Consider the following 17,679-nt stretch of genomic DNA (forward strand, 5'->3'; position numbering starts at 1 on the left):
CTACCGGTAGATAGTCTTCTGGTTGTTTTAATGGCTCCACGGTAGACGTCTGCCGCTTCTGGAAGATGCTCCGGAGTCAGGCGGCCGTGTCAAGTGGCGAGCGGTCGAGGCGATGGCGGCTCGCAACTTGGGACTGGAACTCGGTAGGAACTTCACTTTCTCGCCGATATTAATCGGTACAATCAGTCGTCCGTCTCGGCGCGCATTGACGCTTCACCAACAGCTGCTGCTGCACGTTTTAGTTCGTTCTACCTGACAGACTTACAACTTTCACGGTGCTGTTTTGTTGTTGGGCTCCTGGCGTTGTTGGAAATTTCGGCCTTTGCTGAACAACCGCAATTTAAGCAGTGGGCTACTGTGTGCGAACAGTAGCTCGTAATAATAATAATCATCATCATCATGCAACAGCCTTTGAGCCACTGCCCTGGATAAAGGCCTCCCCACATCGTGTCGGTCGTGGGGCTTGTTTGACCATACTTCACCACGATGGTCAACGCCGGTTAGTCAATAATATTTGTAGATTGGGACCAGTTCTGATTGTAATGCGCCCACCGATATTAGCCGTGGTCCCCGAATCAAACTTGATGCCGCCGGGTGTCGTAGCATAATGCGCTAACTGCTGCGCCACCGCTCCCACCACTGTGGTTACGATATCTGGCAGAAGGAAGGAAGCGATGGCGAGGTGGGCGCAGTGGTCATGCGCGGCACTGTGGCGGGTTTATATTGGCGCAAACTAACGCAAACAGACCTCTATCATGGATAATGTTAGTCGCGAAAGTCTTCTACGTGGTCAACTGGGTCATAGGCGCTTTGTGGTAGGAGACTTTTGAACCAGGTGAGAGTCCGCTGAGATTAAACAACTCGCTTTCAAGAGAGACCTCGGTGATTCGTCAATGGCAATCGGTTCTAACATGCATGACATATGCAGAGGAATTGTGCTTTCAAGAATCTGTACTGTTAACTGTGCTTGCGTGCGTTAAAAAATATATGGAGTAGTGGCAGAGTGGTTAGCGAATTTTGCAACGAGTCCAGCAACCTGGGTTTATTTCCCTGCCACTGGATAACATTTACACTGAGTGATAATCCCCCCTTTCAACGACATTCCGAGCATTTAATGTCTCATTTCACAACAAGCAATGTATCCAAATGGAATATTTGTATATAATTAATCAACCTTTGAGATATATAGTCTTGGTTCTTTCGGTAAAGTCACGTAGATGGGAAATAATAAAAGAATAAAAGATTAAAAATTTTTTAGTATTTTAGTGTTTCCATTCTACGTGACTTTACCGAAAGAACCAAGAATATGAATCCCTGCAGTCACGAAAGCTTCAAATAAAATGTAACCTTTGAGATGTATCGTACGCTAGTTTTGGCTTAGTGGGTAGATCCCTCTCTCTGTTCTGTAGAAGGGCCATTGCTTGAAACGTCAGCCTGTTATATATTCATCGTGTTATAATGCATTGTTCATGATGAATGTGGTGAGCTACGGTGTGCTTGTTTACCTTTGAAACAGCGGTCCCTCTGATTAATAAACATTTATTCAAAGTGGCTTACAAAATAAATGAAGAAAACGTAGCATCGCTAAGGGGAAAGAGGTGGGAAATAAGAACAAGAGGTGAATGGCATCACTGTAATACCCCTGGTTTAGGGCTCCCCCCTTTTATTTCGCAAATACGTGGTCACTTTATTAACACTGCTACCTGATTTGCGCCCACTAAACCTACACTTGCTGACAGCATCGTCCGTCCGTCCTTTCTCGTATCCGTCGCCTCTCAGCCTTCGCCTCCACCTACCCCGCACACAAACTACTTTGCGTCGCGCATAAAGAAATGGACTGTTCTGCAGAAGACGATATAAAACTTACGTGCAGTATTTTGGTGATTGGGAAAAATTGCTTTGATTTACGTCGTTTTGGATATCCGTTGCAGTTTTCAGGAACGCATCGCGGACGTAAACCGGGTTTTTACTGTAAAAGCACAGAGATGAACTCCAACCGCTCCATGCACAGTACGGTTAACAGATGGCCATTGAGAAGCATCGTCAGTCCACAAATGAAAGTCCAGCAACATGATCTCAAAAAACATGGCCACAATTCCAGAACACCCCCTTCACCACCACCAATCCTCAGCAAACCCACACCGCACGTAGCCAACCGTAATCATCAAACAACCACCAACCCACACTACACACGATCACCACCAGCAATCCCCACCAAACTGCACTGCCACACTTAAGAATTGTTTTATTATGTTTTATTTTTATTATTTTATTACTTCCCTTCTACGTGACTTTACCGAAAGAACCAAGAAGAAGAAGTGACAAGGTCCTATGAGCGATAATTGTCATTGAATGTCCGTTGCATTATTGTGCTTATTTTACTCCACATCTCGATAAACTTTTGCTGTTGAGCACGTTGAGATATTTTTGCATTTAAATGTTAGATAAATATAGTGTAACCTAAGCATGAAGGGATTTCAGAAGTCGTTCTGTGATCATTGGACCTCCTTTGCCAGTACCAAAATATAATAATAGGGTTTTCCCCCTTTTTCTGGCAACAAAACTGAAACCTTTTTACAAGGATTCATGTCTGTATTAACCACAATACCTGCAGTCAAATGCAAACAAAAACACACGATGAGTTTTGTTGTCAGAAAAAGGGGGAAAACCCTATTATTATAGTTCTGTGATGTTCGCCTCCACTCGAGATCTGAATGGATTCTTCATGACATGACACGACAGCTCAGTTGGAATACAATTCGTGGAAACACACATTCATAAAAAGAGCGTAAAGTATAATTTGCAAACAACACTGGTTACATGAACGAAACTGATGTAACGGGAAGGATTTGTGTGTGTGTGTGTGCTCACTGCCTGCAGACCTGGACTGGGTGTCCCGCGTGCAGGTCAACCTGCCGGCCGTAAAGCTGCGTGCCGAGCAGCTACAAGCCCGACGTACTGTCAAGAAGCAGTGGCAGGTGAGGTGTGCAGCGGTGAGGTGTGCGGCGGTGAGGTGTGCGGCGGTGAGGTGTGCGGCGGTGAGGTGTGCGGCGGTGAGGTGTGCAGCGGTGAGGTGTGCAGCGGTTAGGTGTGCAGCGGTTAGGTGTGCAGCGGGGGTTCAGGATGGCCATATCAGTGCCCCTGAGCCAGTGCCACTGAGAACTTGGGTTTAGCTAAACTTCGTCAAGACGTGCTCGCCCTAAGGTGCTTCAGTGGCTCAGTTCAGTGGAGTGCTGATCTGGCACAACTGAGAGCCTGAGTTTGAATCCAGGCAGCTGCCCGTGATTAAATTAGGTTCTCAAGTGTAAGTAAGTTGATGGTCTCAGCCCGGTCACACATGACTGCATATAGAATTAGTTGCTGCGCTCAATTTGGCTAAATTCCAGGTTTAGAATCACTTTGATCCTCGAGTTAACCCCCTCCCCCCCCTTCACGGTGAATAACCCCTCGTCCTGTGAAGTTGGTTGGCGAAGCTGCTGACCCGAGCGTTTGGTGACCTCCCAGGCAGCATGGCTGCTGAAGGCCGTCACCTGCATCGACCTGACGACCCTCTCTGGCGACGACACGGCGGCCAACGTGCACAGGCTGTGCTTCAAGGCCAAGTGGCCGATTCGCGAGGACCTCCTGAAGGCCGTTGGCATGCAGGATAAAGGTGGGTCTGTGGTGGGTTGTGTGTGTGGCTCTGGATTTATAGACGAATGTTTTTGCTTAAACGTGTGCATGCTTTTTTGTACATGTTCACTACTGGGCAGTTCATGAGTCACTGCCCCCACGATTACATTTTTCTCATTTGTAGTTTTGATTCATCTTGTTTTCTTAACTTATTATAACATCCGCATAACATTTGCATACATACTAAAATACTCCATTCACATATGCATGAATCTATGCACATCAATTTTAGTCAATGGATCAATGAATGCATCATTATGTCTAACATGTTTAATCAATCTAATCACTTTTGAATGATAGATTATAACTAACTCTAAGGATGTCATCATCATCAATGATGTAAGTGATATCCATCAATGATGCAATCTGAGTCATATAATAAACGTTATGTATATAAATCATGATGGTGAGTTAAACGATGATGATGATTATCATCTAAGAATATAGTGGGGTGAATAAGATAAAATAAAGGGATTTTTTTCCATCTTTGGCAACCTTTTTAATTTACTGCAATCTGAGTGAGAACTATGGAGTCATGATTCACAAATGTGTTGGTCCATTTGTTGTATGAATTGGATTCTTTAATCAGCCCGATGTCACAATAAGATCAATAAAATGAGTACCATTGTGTCATCATTTTAGTCGTGGTTTCCTACAGAAAAACTGCTCCCTGTAATATTAATGTGGAGTTTTCACCAATTAGCTCTGCCAGTGGACATAACCACTGCCCACATTTTCACATTAACGTTGGGACATTGACCCCATTGAAGGAATGTGTCAGGGAATACTTGTGTCTTTAAAGGAGGGCGGCAGTATGGGTCACATGATCTTGGTGAGCTGTGTAAACCGTAGTTTCCATGTGCCCAAGTTGTACGTGTTTATCTTGCAAATACATTGGATTTGAGAATAGGTTTTCCCCTTTTTTCTGCCAACAAAACAGGTGTTAAGATGTTTAAACACCAAACTGAAACCTTTTACAAGGAATTATGTCTGCATGAACCACAATACTTGTGGTCAGAATGCAAACAAAAAACGTAATCCCCGCATCTATGCTTCCCACCTTCACCAACCAGCACTGGCCAGCGTGGCGGAGTTTGGTCAAGCAACCCTCATCACCCACACGGCTTGTGGATCCACGAAGAAGGCTGTACGTGTGCATGTGATGATGTCGTGCGTGAGGTTTGCATCTGCCCACTTTGTATTCCCGCAGGGATCACGGTGGGGGCCGTGTGTGTTTATCCGTCTCGCGTGTCCGACGCTGTCAAAGCTCTCAAGTCCGCCGGGTGCGACATCCCAGTGGCATCCGGTATTTAGATTACTCGCCACCCATCGCGCTCACCGCACGCTCACCATGCACTCGCCAGTGTGCCACAAACCACACCCACCACGCTCGCACCACGCACGCGCACTCTCGCTGTGCTCACCACAGTCACTACGCGCTCGCTGTTCTGTTACAAACTCAGCCACGCTCACCACACTCACCACGTTCGCCACACTCTCACAGCACGCTCGCCGTTGTCACAAACTCAGCCACGCTCTCCACACTCGCCACGATCCCCACACTCTCACAGCACGCTCGCCGGTGTCACAAACTCAGCCACGCTCACCACACTCGCCACGCTGACCACACTCTCACCGCGCTGTCTCACTCTCGCCATGCACGATCGCCTCACTTGTACTCACCAGCTTCCCACTCCACTCACTGTACAGTTCTTAGCCCTGTCTGACCTTCTGACCTTCATATGCGTGCTGCTCGGCCTTCCAGGAACAAATCTGCCGCGGGGATAATTGGCCTTCTGCCGGCGTTCACACTTTTATGCGATTCAAACGCGTTGTTGGTTTCGACACATTTTCCCTTATTATTTGCTCCGACAGGTTTCGCATTACACGACACTCAACAAGCAGTGCGCACAAAGCGAATTGCCGCACTGTGATTAATTCCCCCCCAGCGGTTATGTTCATGGTTAGTGAGAATGTACACGTTCTGTCGCAATCAAACACGCGTGCGTGGGCGAACCTGTGTTGCTGCGCGCAAGTGTTCTTTCGGTTTTTACCGGTGCGAAACGGCTCGCAAACGATATTTATTCATCATTGCGAACATCTTATCTTAGCAGCACTAATTGGATAAAGGAGGGGAACATTTCCAACATGGTAACACTCTCTTACTCATTTTAACACGCCCAGTAATTGGTTTTGAGCCCTAATTATGTTTTCCATTATAATTGGTTAATGCTGATGTGTGTTCTAACGTGCGGTTGTCCGCCAAAGGTAATTGAAAGTCCTATTAAGTCATTTAATCTCTTGCAGTGGCTACGGGGTTTCCTGCCGGGCAGACTCCGCTCAAGACCCGGCTCGAAGAAATCCGATTGGCCGTCGCCGACGGAGCCAAGGAGATTGACATTGTCATCAGTCGGGCGCTCGCCTTGACCGGCCAATGGAAAGGTAGTTGCCGCGTCAGGCTGGCCAATGAGAAAATGGGATGCGGCGTTTTGACTGGATGGCCAATGTGGGCAAAATGTGAAATTCCGAAAGTAAGCATGTAATTACGCACCACCCACGCTCCAATAATCTGATGAATTGTCATAAACAAAAATACTCGGAGTAGCAAGGTTAGTTAGAAGGATTTTAAAGATGGAAAGAACAATAATATAAATAATTGGGGAATGCACACATGTCAGAATAATGCCACCAAACAGCAATGGCAACGCTGGTGAAATTAAACAAAGACGGGGTACGACCGAGAAAAGGATGGACTGAAGGAGTGGAGGAGGCGGCACAAGAATGCAGAGATTTGACATGGAACCATCAGCAACAGATGGGCTATGATGGTGATTACTAACAGTGGAGAACTGCTGCCTGCTGCTAGAATTTCAGAACCCAGCAGCCGCTGTAAAGGGGCTGGTCGGTCGAAGAAGACCACAGCGTTGTTAAGAAGCAAAAGATCATGCGTGCGTGCGTCTATGTGTGATTGTGTGCGAGCAGCGCTGTATGAGGAGATCCGAGCGTGCCGCAAGGCGTGCGGAGAGGCGCACATGAAGACCATCCTCGCCGTCGGAGACCTGGGCAGTCTCACAAACGTCTACAAGGCCAGCCTCGTCGCCATGATGGCCGGTATGCACGTGGTCAAGTACAAGCCTCTCTCCTCCATCCTCTGCTGGATGAGAGCCCCTCCCCATGCCGTGCGGGCCGTGGGGGTTATTTGACCACACGTCACGCACGCTGGTCATTGCAGGTTCGCGAAGGCGAGGAGTGTCGGCGTCAGAGCATGGTGCAGTCCAACAATGTTTTTTTCTGCACTGCCGTCTACCGACAGCATAGCCCCGCAGCAGCCAACAACACCCAGTTTCATATACAAACACGTATCCACTCTCAACCCTGCTGAGCTTCTGAATTCTGACACAAGGCAATGGCTGGGTAAGGCATTTGGAGACTGCATGCGGGAACGAAGCAATGAACCCCCCCATCCCCCTCATTTTGCCACAGGTTCCGATTTCATCAAGACGTCCACGGGGAAGGAAGGGGTTAACGCGACGTTCCCCGTGGCGCTGGTGATGGTGCGAGCCATCCGCGACTACCACCACCGCACTGGGAACAAGGCACGCGACGCACCTCGCTCCTACAGAGCACACGGGCATGTAGCCCTCGCCCATGTGGCTTAGTAAAGAGAGCCGGAGGGGCGGGAGGGGGCTGCTCCAGGAGCGGTTCAGATATATTCCTCGCCACGGATTTTATTTTCATCTACAAGGCAATTGTCCGTAGATTTGCTCTTTATACTGGTAGGAACCTCCTGGTTACACCAGCCCACAGGGGATTATTGTGTCCGTCCGTCCGTCGTGCAGGGAGGGGTTGAGTGGGGAGGGAGGGAGGGGCTGGGTGGGGAGGGTGGGGCTGGGTGGGGAGGGTGGGGAGGGGCTTGGTGGGGAGGGTGGGGCTGGGTGGGGGTGGGAGGGTTGGGGCTGGGTGGGGAGGGGCTGGTCACCCCGTGGTGCCCTTATAAAACTCAACGTTTAACCTACTCACGCCGGCTTGTGCCCCTCCTCACAGTCGGGCATTATTACGGAATACACCACGCCGCCGTTGACCCTTAGCATTTGACCGAGCAACCCAACGTCCCTACCAGCTCCCTCCGCAGCAGGAATGTGTATTGTCTAACCCGGGGGTCGGCGGCCTGAGGCTCCAGAGCCGCACGTGGCTCTTCATGGACTGCTTCGTGACGTTATTCATCAAGGACCAACGTCTTGTATTCACGTGCATTGTGGCACTTGAAATATAGAATTTTGTTTGCAGAATGCGACAAAGAGTGGCTCTCATGGTCTAGCCTGTTATTACCAAGAGACAATCCTAAAAAGCTGCGACGCCCGTCTGATTGTACATTAATAGTTCCCAGCTGTCGCGTACAATTTGAATCAAAAGCATTTAATGTAGCTGCCCCAAAAAATTTGTAACCACCTAGTTTCGTCTCTTAGCATTTCCATTCTGCTATCTCTGGCATCATTTAAACTGACTATTAAAATCACAAAAGTTTTAAGTGTGAATGTAATTTTACAGCATGATTGCTCTTGTTACATCCGTAATTGTGGCTTTGATCTTGTCTGCCGGTCGAGTCGCCCTTGAAAAACAGCTTCTTTGCTCGGTGGGCCCTACTCTGTGGGAAATAGACTTGGAATTCTGAATTCGCCACGGATGTTATCTGTGGATGGGAATTGAACTCGGCTCTCTAGGTTACTAATGCAGTGCACTGTGCCGTCAAATAAAAATGATGTCCTGGATGTTAGCTGTGGATGGGAATTGAACTCGACTCTCTGGGTTAATAATGCAGTGCACTGCGCCATCGACTAAAAACGATGTCCTTTATATACCCTGGAAAGCTTCACTGCGGCTGAATTTTTTTTTTCACGAGAGTCCTTCATTGGGAATATGTATAGATGAGAAGATGTATTGTTGGATGCAGTCCAGCAAAGTGGTTTTAGATGCTGTGTGTGATGCGCTCCAGTGTTTTCCCCGTGTAATTGTGGGTATTCTGATATCAAATTGAAAAGAAACAAAACCACTGAGAGTGGCCATCGTGCGAGTAATGGGGCCTGTTGCAGGGACTTGATCTGTGGTGCCATCTTACACAATGGGGTGTGCTGCTCACTGCGAGGGTTCCTGAGGAACATTTTTTCATCTGAATAAATGACACCTTTGCCACAATGGGAATATAATTGGCATAGGGGGAAAAAAAACATTTAAGTTGAATAAACAGGAAGACTCTAATTGGCCAAATATCTCATCGCAATATATATATATATCAGAAATTCTACAGTGTACAGATCGAATAAGACTCAAAGAAAGTGTCGTAAAAAATATTTGAAGTTCACATCTTGTTGGCCTTTGCACTGCTGTCCGATTGTTTCTTTACATTCAAACGTTCCCTTTCAGGTCGGCTTTAAGCCGGCGGGTGGCATCCGCAGCGCAAAAGATGCCCTCGCCTGGTTGGTGCTGATCAAGGAGGAGCTGGGCAACGAATGGCTGAGTCCGGAGCTGTTCCGCCTGGGTGCCAGCTCGCTGCTGACCGACATCGAGAGACAGGTGGGCGTGGCGATAGCGTCACAGAGTCCACATTCTTCGTCACTGCTTTTGGTCACGTGTGTATGAAATCTGTCCCTTTCCAACGTCATCAACATAATCGAACAAAGGCGGTCACTGCATCGCGCACTTTCAAATGTCTTCTGCGACCGTCTGGAACGCTTTTTCTTCCGATATTAGGAAGCCACTGGAGCTATGCACTTTTAAATCTAGATTGAAACATTTATTGAGAACTGCTTTTTGTGTTTAGTTTGTTGTCCTTCCCCCACACACCCGATTAGCACGGTTGGCTATGTGCAGTGTGAAAGAAGTTCAATATATATGCATCATCTGAAGCATTCTTGTCATTGTCAAGTGAAACAAAAAAAACCCAAGCTGTACATAATAGGTGACATTTCGAGCAATGCCCCTTTCTCACTTAGCACCCAGAGAGGCCAGAGTGATTGAGTGAATAACAATTGGATAAAGCCATCGTGTCTCATTAACACATTCCTGCGAAGGGAGCCGGTTAGGAACGTTGGGTTGCTCGGTCAATGACCAGGGTCAACGGCGGCGTGGTGTATTCCGCAAATATGCCCGACTGTGAGGGCGGGCACAAGCCGGCGTGAGTAGGTTAAACGTTGAGTTTTATAAGGGCACCACGGGGTGACCAGCCCCTCCCCACCCAGCCCCACTCCTCCCACCCTCCCCACCCTCCCCACCCAGCCCCTCCCCACCCAGCCCCACCCCTCCAATCCCCTGTGGGCTGGTGTAACCAGGAGGTTCCTACCAGTATAATGCATTCCCCTCCATACACCATCTGCTGCAGCAACTGCAGCTCAAACAACAACGCTGCTGGGAAAGACTTGTCTCGAAGCTGCCTATGCTGACAACCAAAAAGTACAATTGTTGTAAGTGGAGTAATGGACTTCCTGGATATTAATTGTATATTCGAAGTTGACTTTGTGTCCATTCATTATATATTTGTCAGATCTGAGGTCAATTATAATTACAGCAACATATTGTAAACTGAAGACCACAATTACGTATGAATTCGAATTATTTTATGCATTATGAATGACAAAATACTGTTGTGATCGATCTCAGGTCTGATATGTTAAATAGAATTGGCCTTTTCATTTTGCAAGCAGGGAATGCGTGCGAAGACCCTGACAGTGTGAAGCAACCATCACGGTGGCACAAAGCCACCACAGTGCCATAACCTTGCGGTGAATTCACTACCTCATTATCTCATTGTCGCACGAAGCATAATTAATGAGATTATAGACACAGCTCGCACAGCCAATCAATCAACCAGCCACTGCAAATAATCTGATTATACAAAGTCTACGTAGGCTCCCTGGTTCAGGGTATAGTGTATTGTCTGGGGCTAAGCAAAGTACGCGTGTACGTTGAACTTCTTTCGCACCGTACGTAGCCAACCGTGCTAATCGGGGGTGTGGGGGAAGGACAACAAACTAAATTCAAGAAAAAAGTTAATGAGTATTCTACACGTTCCCTAACCCATGTACACCAGTACCTCGTGGTGCGGTGTGATGGGCGCGTGGTCACTGAGGAGCCAGTGCGAGATGCGATGGGTCAGTGTCAGATTTTTTTCTTTTTTAAATCCTTTATATTAAGTTCACTTGCGCGCTTGCTTGCTTGCTTACGACCGTGCAAATCTTTCGGTCGTTTTTTAACCCACTTCCCGTGATCCAATCGAGCTGACATTTTGCACACAGACTCGTTGTGCGAGACAATTAATGTTCGTGAAAATTTTTTTCCAAAATTTTACACTGTTTAGGGAAAACAAATTAAATATTTAATTACCAATTGCTGAATACTGGCAGACAATCATCTGACCCATAGGTGGCAGCCATCTCAAGCCAGAGGACGAGAGGACTCTAGCCGCCACGCATATAAAGGATTTATAGTGAAAAACTTTGTTTTTACGAGTTTACTTGTTACAAAGTGCTGGCAGGGGTTGTCATTTTGAAGTAACCTTGTTCCAAATGTGACCAGAGCGACATGGCCAGCCCCGCTGACCGTGGGGTCGGCCGTGGCTGTAATGGTTTCCATTGGTGTTAGTTTAATCGGTGTATGAAAACTAAGAGTAGGTTTTACCCTTTCTGGCAATTAAACAGGTGTTAAGATGTTGCAAATACCAAATAGAAAACCTTTTCATCGGCGTGTTAGTCCCAGTATAGCCGACGACAACATGTGGAATTTTAGTTAAGTCTCAGTTTGTAGCTTTAATAGATTAATTAATTAAATTAAACGCTCACTAAAATTAACACTGGCTCAGAGATAGCCGTGGCATCATCTCAACATGAAGCACCAAAATCATCCAAAGATAAGAATATTCTGTCTCCATGCCACCACCGTGTATTTATTCTCATCCGTACAGTCGACATTTCCTGGGTGAAAGGGTTATCGGCAGCTGTAGCCCTGAAGCTGATTAGTGAGAACGAGAGAGTGCTCACCCTTGGCACATGGAAGGCCGTCTGAGATTAAGACTGTGGTGCCGAAGGGTTCATGCCGGAGCGTGCGAGACCGGCGGCCGTGACCGGTGTTGCATGCTCGTTGCGAGCAGCGAACGCGAAGAAAGACTGTCGATTTTCAAAACTCGCTAATGCGGCAGCGTTAAGGTGAAGAGGTCATCTCGGCGGAGCGCTGCTGATGCCGTCACGCCTCGTCATCGCATGTTTGCTTGTGCTAGATCCTGTAGTTATGAGGTTGATACCTGACCATCAAGGTCCGCTCCTGCGGTGTCTTCATCACCACCATATGGCTGAAGGTCTTCTCCTTGGTTGCTGAGCCCTCTGGGTGCCACTCCATTGCCTGCCTCGGTGACCTGTCCCCTCGTCCATCCTGCACGTGTGTCCCACCAAACTCAACCGCCTTTAATCTTTGTAGCTGCGTTCTGTTACAAACTTCAAAGTTGCTTACTGTGCAATGAATATGTGTGTATGTTGAACTTCATTTGCACCGTATGTAGCCAATAGGATTCTCCATAAACACAAGTTTATTTCTAGATGCTCTCTAACCCATGCAGTAACATGGACATTATTACTGCCTCAAACCCCTCTCTTCATACTACAGATGACATCCTTAATTTTACATAGTGGTCTATTTAGTATGTCCAAATGCACACTACTAACTCAATAAGCCTCCTGATTTTCTTCTCATAACCCCCTGCATAATACACATCATCATCATCATTGGCCATGATCAATCCACTGCTGGATGAAGGCCTCCCCAAGCCATCTCCATCTCTCACAACCTTGCGATGCAACAATCCATTCAGGTCTTGCACACGAGTTCTGATTAGCACGGTTGGCTGCGTACGGCGCAAAAGAAGTTCATACATACGAGTTAATTTCATTGCTCTATCTCTGCTGTAGACATCCTCTCAGGCACGTTCCTTACCTTGGCTACTACTGCATCATGAGCCCCAACCATCGGCCGTCATTCCCTGACACATGTCCTTTCCCCCACTATCCTTTCCTCTACGAGTCTACGTCAATATGATTTCTCTTAACGCGCACGTGACTACCTAAATACACAATGTCATCTACGATCTCCACAGCCTCATTTCATTTTGTAAGTGTGCATGGGACCAATCAATTCCTAACCACTGCCGTCAACTTCATTTTAGAGTCAATCGCATCGAGAGCCCAATGTCTGGCCTCTGCAATTACAACTGCCAAAAGAATCTGAGGAAAGCGCGAAAAGTTTCACTTTCACACATTCGCCCCACAATAACACGACTTCCCCAGCGGTGCTTGACAGCGCACGGGTGGAAGGTGGTGAGCAGGCTCTTCTCCTGCCACGGCTATAGACATCTCCATTGACACACATGGGTCTTATTTTCCAGAACTGTTTGCAGTCAGATACACGGGTCTGTGGAGTTCTACAACGCTGCCCACTCTCAACAAGCAGCAACTTTAATGTCGTGTCGTGGGACGTTACTCTGGCCATGCTTTAAACGATGCTTTGCACTTCAGTCGCGCTCCCGGGCCGCAAGTTTTAAACGAATGGAGTCATCATTGTGTTTGAGTTATATTTTTCGAGTGCTCTTCACGAAGGGTGCAGTGGATAGAACGCTGCGCTATGAACCCGGCGACAACCTAAGTTCCATTCCCGGCAGCGGCTGATGTCAGTGATGAGAGATATCCGAAACAGAATCATCAGAATCAGAATATTTATTTATACTGGAGGAATCCGATGAGCTATAAAGCTCTTGTTCACAGATGTCCAGTCCCACATCCCCAGCAGGGGCATGAGCAAGCAGTTGCAGTGTTGCACCTCAACCTCTTTTGTTAACTAAGCTCCCCCCACTTCCCCACAGCCGCACAATGAGATGGCGTCACGTGGCGCGTAACATGCAATGTCATCTTACTGCGGGGAGAGTAGCAATACTATCCCTTATTACATTATTTCTTATCAAGCGATTCCAAGAACAAATCCACGTTGGAAAGCGTCACAGAATCCAAGCATATGCATACTTTTTCTTGTTATATTTATACATACCTGCTTTTTTACTCATATTTAACATTTATTTGTGTTTATGCGATATATTCGACTTCTCATACGAGTCGGTTCTTTTTGTTCCGATTTCTGTTCGCTTCATCGCTGTGCATTGTTTCCTTTGGCTTTTATAATGTTTTTTTTTGTCAAAAAACGGCTCACTCTTGCAAAGGAGGCCATCCTGGTGGTCTCTAGAGTCTCTGGACCCGGTTCTTTCCGTGTGAGCTTGACACGGCCCCGTTCTGTGTCTTCGCAGATCTACCACCACGTCACCGGCCACTACGCCGCCACCCACGAACTGCCCATGGCTTGACCCATGGCCCCTTGACTTTGGACTCCAACCCCATCCTCGCCTGCCAACTTCACCAGCATTCCAATCGCACTCATCATTCTCCCCAGTCCTACCACCCTCGCCAATGATTAATTTCTGCCCTGATTTAACCTTTTAATTTGACATTTAATTTTCAGCATGTGACGCTGGGTTTTTTCCATTTTAAATGCAGGTGAAAACAAAAAGATTACCAATGTGTACAACAAACGTAAACTTGTTAATTGTCACTGCTGGTTATTTTGTTTGCAGTCTTGCTGCTGTACAGCTCTGCAATGCATTTTGGGGTTGTTACCGTTTGCCATTCGGCATGAAATGTCTGACGTTTCGCTCTTAAGTATTCGGACCTTCAGGAAGTAAACATCAATAAAAAACAATTCATTTCCTGAAGAAGCTCCCCATATATTTGGAGCTAAATATCCGATATGATGCCGAACAATGCGTGGTACAACCCTGGAGAGAACGCATCGTTGAGCTGTTTAATTGATCTTTGTTACCTCTTGATGTCTGCGAGTTTTATAGGAGTACATTCCACAGCATAAACGAGTGTGCATTTTTCGGATGGGCGGTTGTGTCAACCGAGACAAATCAGATGTGGTAGGGATGCCCCTAATCTGAGCCACCATTAAGCTATGTTAGTGTTCATCCAGGCATGTTTTCATGTTTCATTTATTAGGATTAGCCCTGTGAGCCATGCGGCTGTTAAGTCGGGTGCAACCACAACAAACAAAATATGAACACAGAACATCCCAAAGCGACGACGCGCAACAGAAACATCCTGGAATAAACCAGCAAATATTCAAACAAAAAATAATTAAAACGCTGTGTGCAAAAATCCTAATGTGGGGCAAGCCAACAACAAGTGAACCATACAAAACATGCAACCTGGCTCCGTGCCTGCATAAAATAAGTGTCCGAATTTGCAGTGTTGTGGTTGCAGTCTCTTGAGGGCCAGGCTGTGCAAAACTTTTGCATAATTGGTGTGCCAGACTACTGAGCAGCACAAACCTGCGACACGCGCGGTAACTTCGGGAGTTTTTTAAATCACTCGGAGAGAGTCGAGCCAAGAAGAGGCAATTGTCACTGTCACGGGAGGAAGTTATCTGCGATTTTCGTCCCAGCCTCGACAGACTGCGGCTCTCTGCGTGTGTGAGAGGAAGCAAGGAATACAAGTCAACAAATACAGGACATTGCTATGGGGCATGTAATTACATATTGCTTCAACGATATTGATTATTGAATTCCACGTGTGAAAGAAGGGATGTTATTCTTTTTATTTGTATGCGTTGTAATGGTCGACTGCGATGTGACTCCTGCTGGGTTGACCGTGGATGTTGATGGATACGTGACCACCGGGCTTGAACAGGTGCTGTGGGCTGCTGTGGGGCTATCCTGTCAGCAGAGGGCAGTGCGGCAAAATCCATTGGATGTGTGCTCCCAAATGGGAAATTTAACACATTCCTGCGGAGGCAGCTGGTAGGAACGTTGGGTTGCTCGGTCAATGGCCAGGGTCAACGGCGGTAGTGGTGTATTCCGCAAAGATGCCAGACTGAGGGCGGGCACAAGCCGGCGTGAGTAGGTTAAACGTTGAGTTTTATCAGGGCACCACGGGGTGACCAGCCCTTCCCCACCCAGCCCCACCCCTTCCACCCCCCACCCAGCCCTTCCCTACCCAGCCTCTTCCTGCACTACGGACGGACACAATAATCCCTTGTGGGCTGGTGTAACCAGGAGGTTCCTACCAGTGAAAGTGTATTCGGGAAAAATGGAAGGAACCGGAAAGAGAGGAAGACCTAACGGAGAATGGCTTAACGACGATGACGTCAGAGATTGGTGCCAGAAAGACGTAGCACAACTAACCATTTTGGTACAAGACAGGAAAGTGGAAACATAAAATATGAAGTCGACACCTCTGGGCAATCTGCCCATGGGGACAGTCATGATGATATGCTCCAAAGTCCGAGCGCTTTCCCAACCCACACTGACCAGCGTGGTGAAGTATCACATTTCCCTCGTGGAATGGCCTTCAGCATTTGATTGACAAGGGCTGTATTGAGGTGTACGTACAGAAAGGATAAGCGGCATGCCAAGGGTGCACCACAAGGCAGCAGGAGGGTTGTGGCTGAGGATTTGTGCCTCTTCACACTCAGGACCTCCCCCCCGTCCTGTTGACGATTTGTTTCAATCAGTGGTGCAGCGCTAGACGAGTTCACAATCGCCATAATAGCGGTTACAAGAGAACACTTTGATCCCGAAGTTGTGGCTTTATGCATGCCATGAGTGCGTGAATTCATTATCCGCTGTGCGCGATAATCAACTCTTGTCAATGACGACGAAAACCCGCCCCATCACAACAGAGTAATACCCCACGCTGGAAAACCAGAAGTGCCAGACAAGACACGAACAATGTGGAAAAGGCACACGGGCTTTCGCACCTACGAGTAGCACGGTTGGCTACGTACGGTGCGAAAGAAGTTCAACACATACGCCGACGTTTGATTTTTTTTTGCATACGCACGAATGGTCGCGTGCGTTTTACACATTGTTGCGTCTTATTGCACGCTTGCTTGCAGCCCTTTGTCAATCCACTGCTATGCGGAAGGCCTCCCCGCGCGTTGCTGATGATTGAAGGTGGTTCGACCACATACTTCGCAACGCCGGGCAATGTGAGTTTGGTGAGGAAAAGGAGGCCAGGATCGAGGATCGCCTCGGTCATCAGTCGCCACCGGCGTTAGCCGTGGCCGGGATTCGGGCTCGGTTAACCGCGTTCGCAGCACAACAAAACTGCACGTGTCGCCTAAGACGTCCATTAGCATATTTTAAGTGGTACATCAAAAGCGTGCAATATTCGAGTCACGTCGCTATCTCATTAAACAATCGTGTTTTAATTGATCAGAAGCTTGGCACGGCATACTTTTGAATGTTGCATGAGGGTATAAGGTAATCTTCCGTTTAATTTGTTCCCTTTTATCTCAAATCAAAGGCTCGCGTGAATTTATAAAACTATGAATAAAATTATGATCTGTAAGGGAACAATGTTTTATGTGGTTCCTGCTCGTTTCGACGAGGATGTTTACTCCGTGCAGCAGCAGCATCAGCAGCAGCCATCTATCCACTGCTCAATGAAAGCCTCAATCCAGCTTAACCTGCTACACAAGGCGATTTCATCGCTCCATCTTTCAGCAGCCCATTGACCAATTGGAGTCGATGTAACCTGCAAAGATGGCACTGTCCTGTGCCTAAGGTCAACACCTCGCACCTCAACAAGGTGGTGTCTGGGGTAGTGCAGCAAGTAGGTTCCCGACCTGTTATCTGTGCAGAGTTTTGAGTCGTGCCCTCCCATATGCATGCATGTGTAGTGACTAACTCCGAGACGATAAGACTTGGAGGCACTTATATTTCACTAGCACCATCGGTATAATACATACCCTACGTGGGTAAATAATAAAAAATAATAGAAATAATAATTATTATTTCTATTATTTTTACCTACGTGACTTTACCGGAAAAAAAACCTAAGAGTATAAATCCTTGCAGTCACGAAAGCTTCAAATCTAGAATTAACACCCTACGTGGGTACACACACTACAGTTGCTCGTCTA

At 47.2% G+C, this 17,679-nt stretch overlaps 1 protein-coding gene across 1 annotated transcript; it reads left to right on the forward strand.

Moving 5' to 3' along the window:
- Positions 1-13: 13 nt before the first annotated feature.
- Positions 14-17,113, forward strand: DERA (deoxyribose-phosphate aldolase). The gene is made up of 9 exons (XM_061566662.1): positions 14-143; positions 2,881-2,978; positions 3,505-3,652; positions 4,883-4,978; positions 5,980-6,114; positions 6,655-6,783; positions 7,156-7,268; positions 9,094-9,243; positions 14,006-17,113. The coding sequence occupies exons 1-9, from the start codon at positions 113-115 to the stop codon at positions 14,060-14,062; spliced, it is 957 nt and encodes a 318-aa protein (XP_061422646.1). The 5' UTR covers positions 14-112; the 3' UTR covers positions 14,063-17,113.
- Positions 17,114-17,679: the final 566 nt, after the last annotated feature.

Source organism: Lethenteron reissneri, chromosome 37, assembly GCF_015708825.2.
Source record: "Lethenteron reissneri isolate LAM-NWPU_2019-01 chromosome 37, ASM1570882v1, whole genome shotgun sequence".
Lineage (NCBI taxonomy): Eukaryota > Metazoa > Chordata > Hyperoartia > Petromyzontiformes > Petromyzontidae > Lethenteron > Lethenteron reissneri.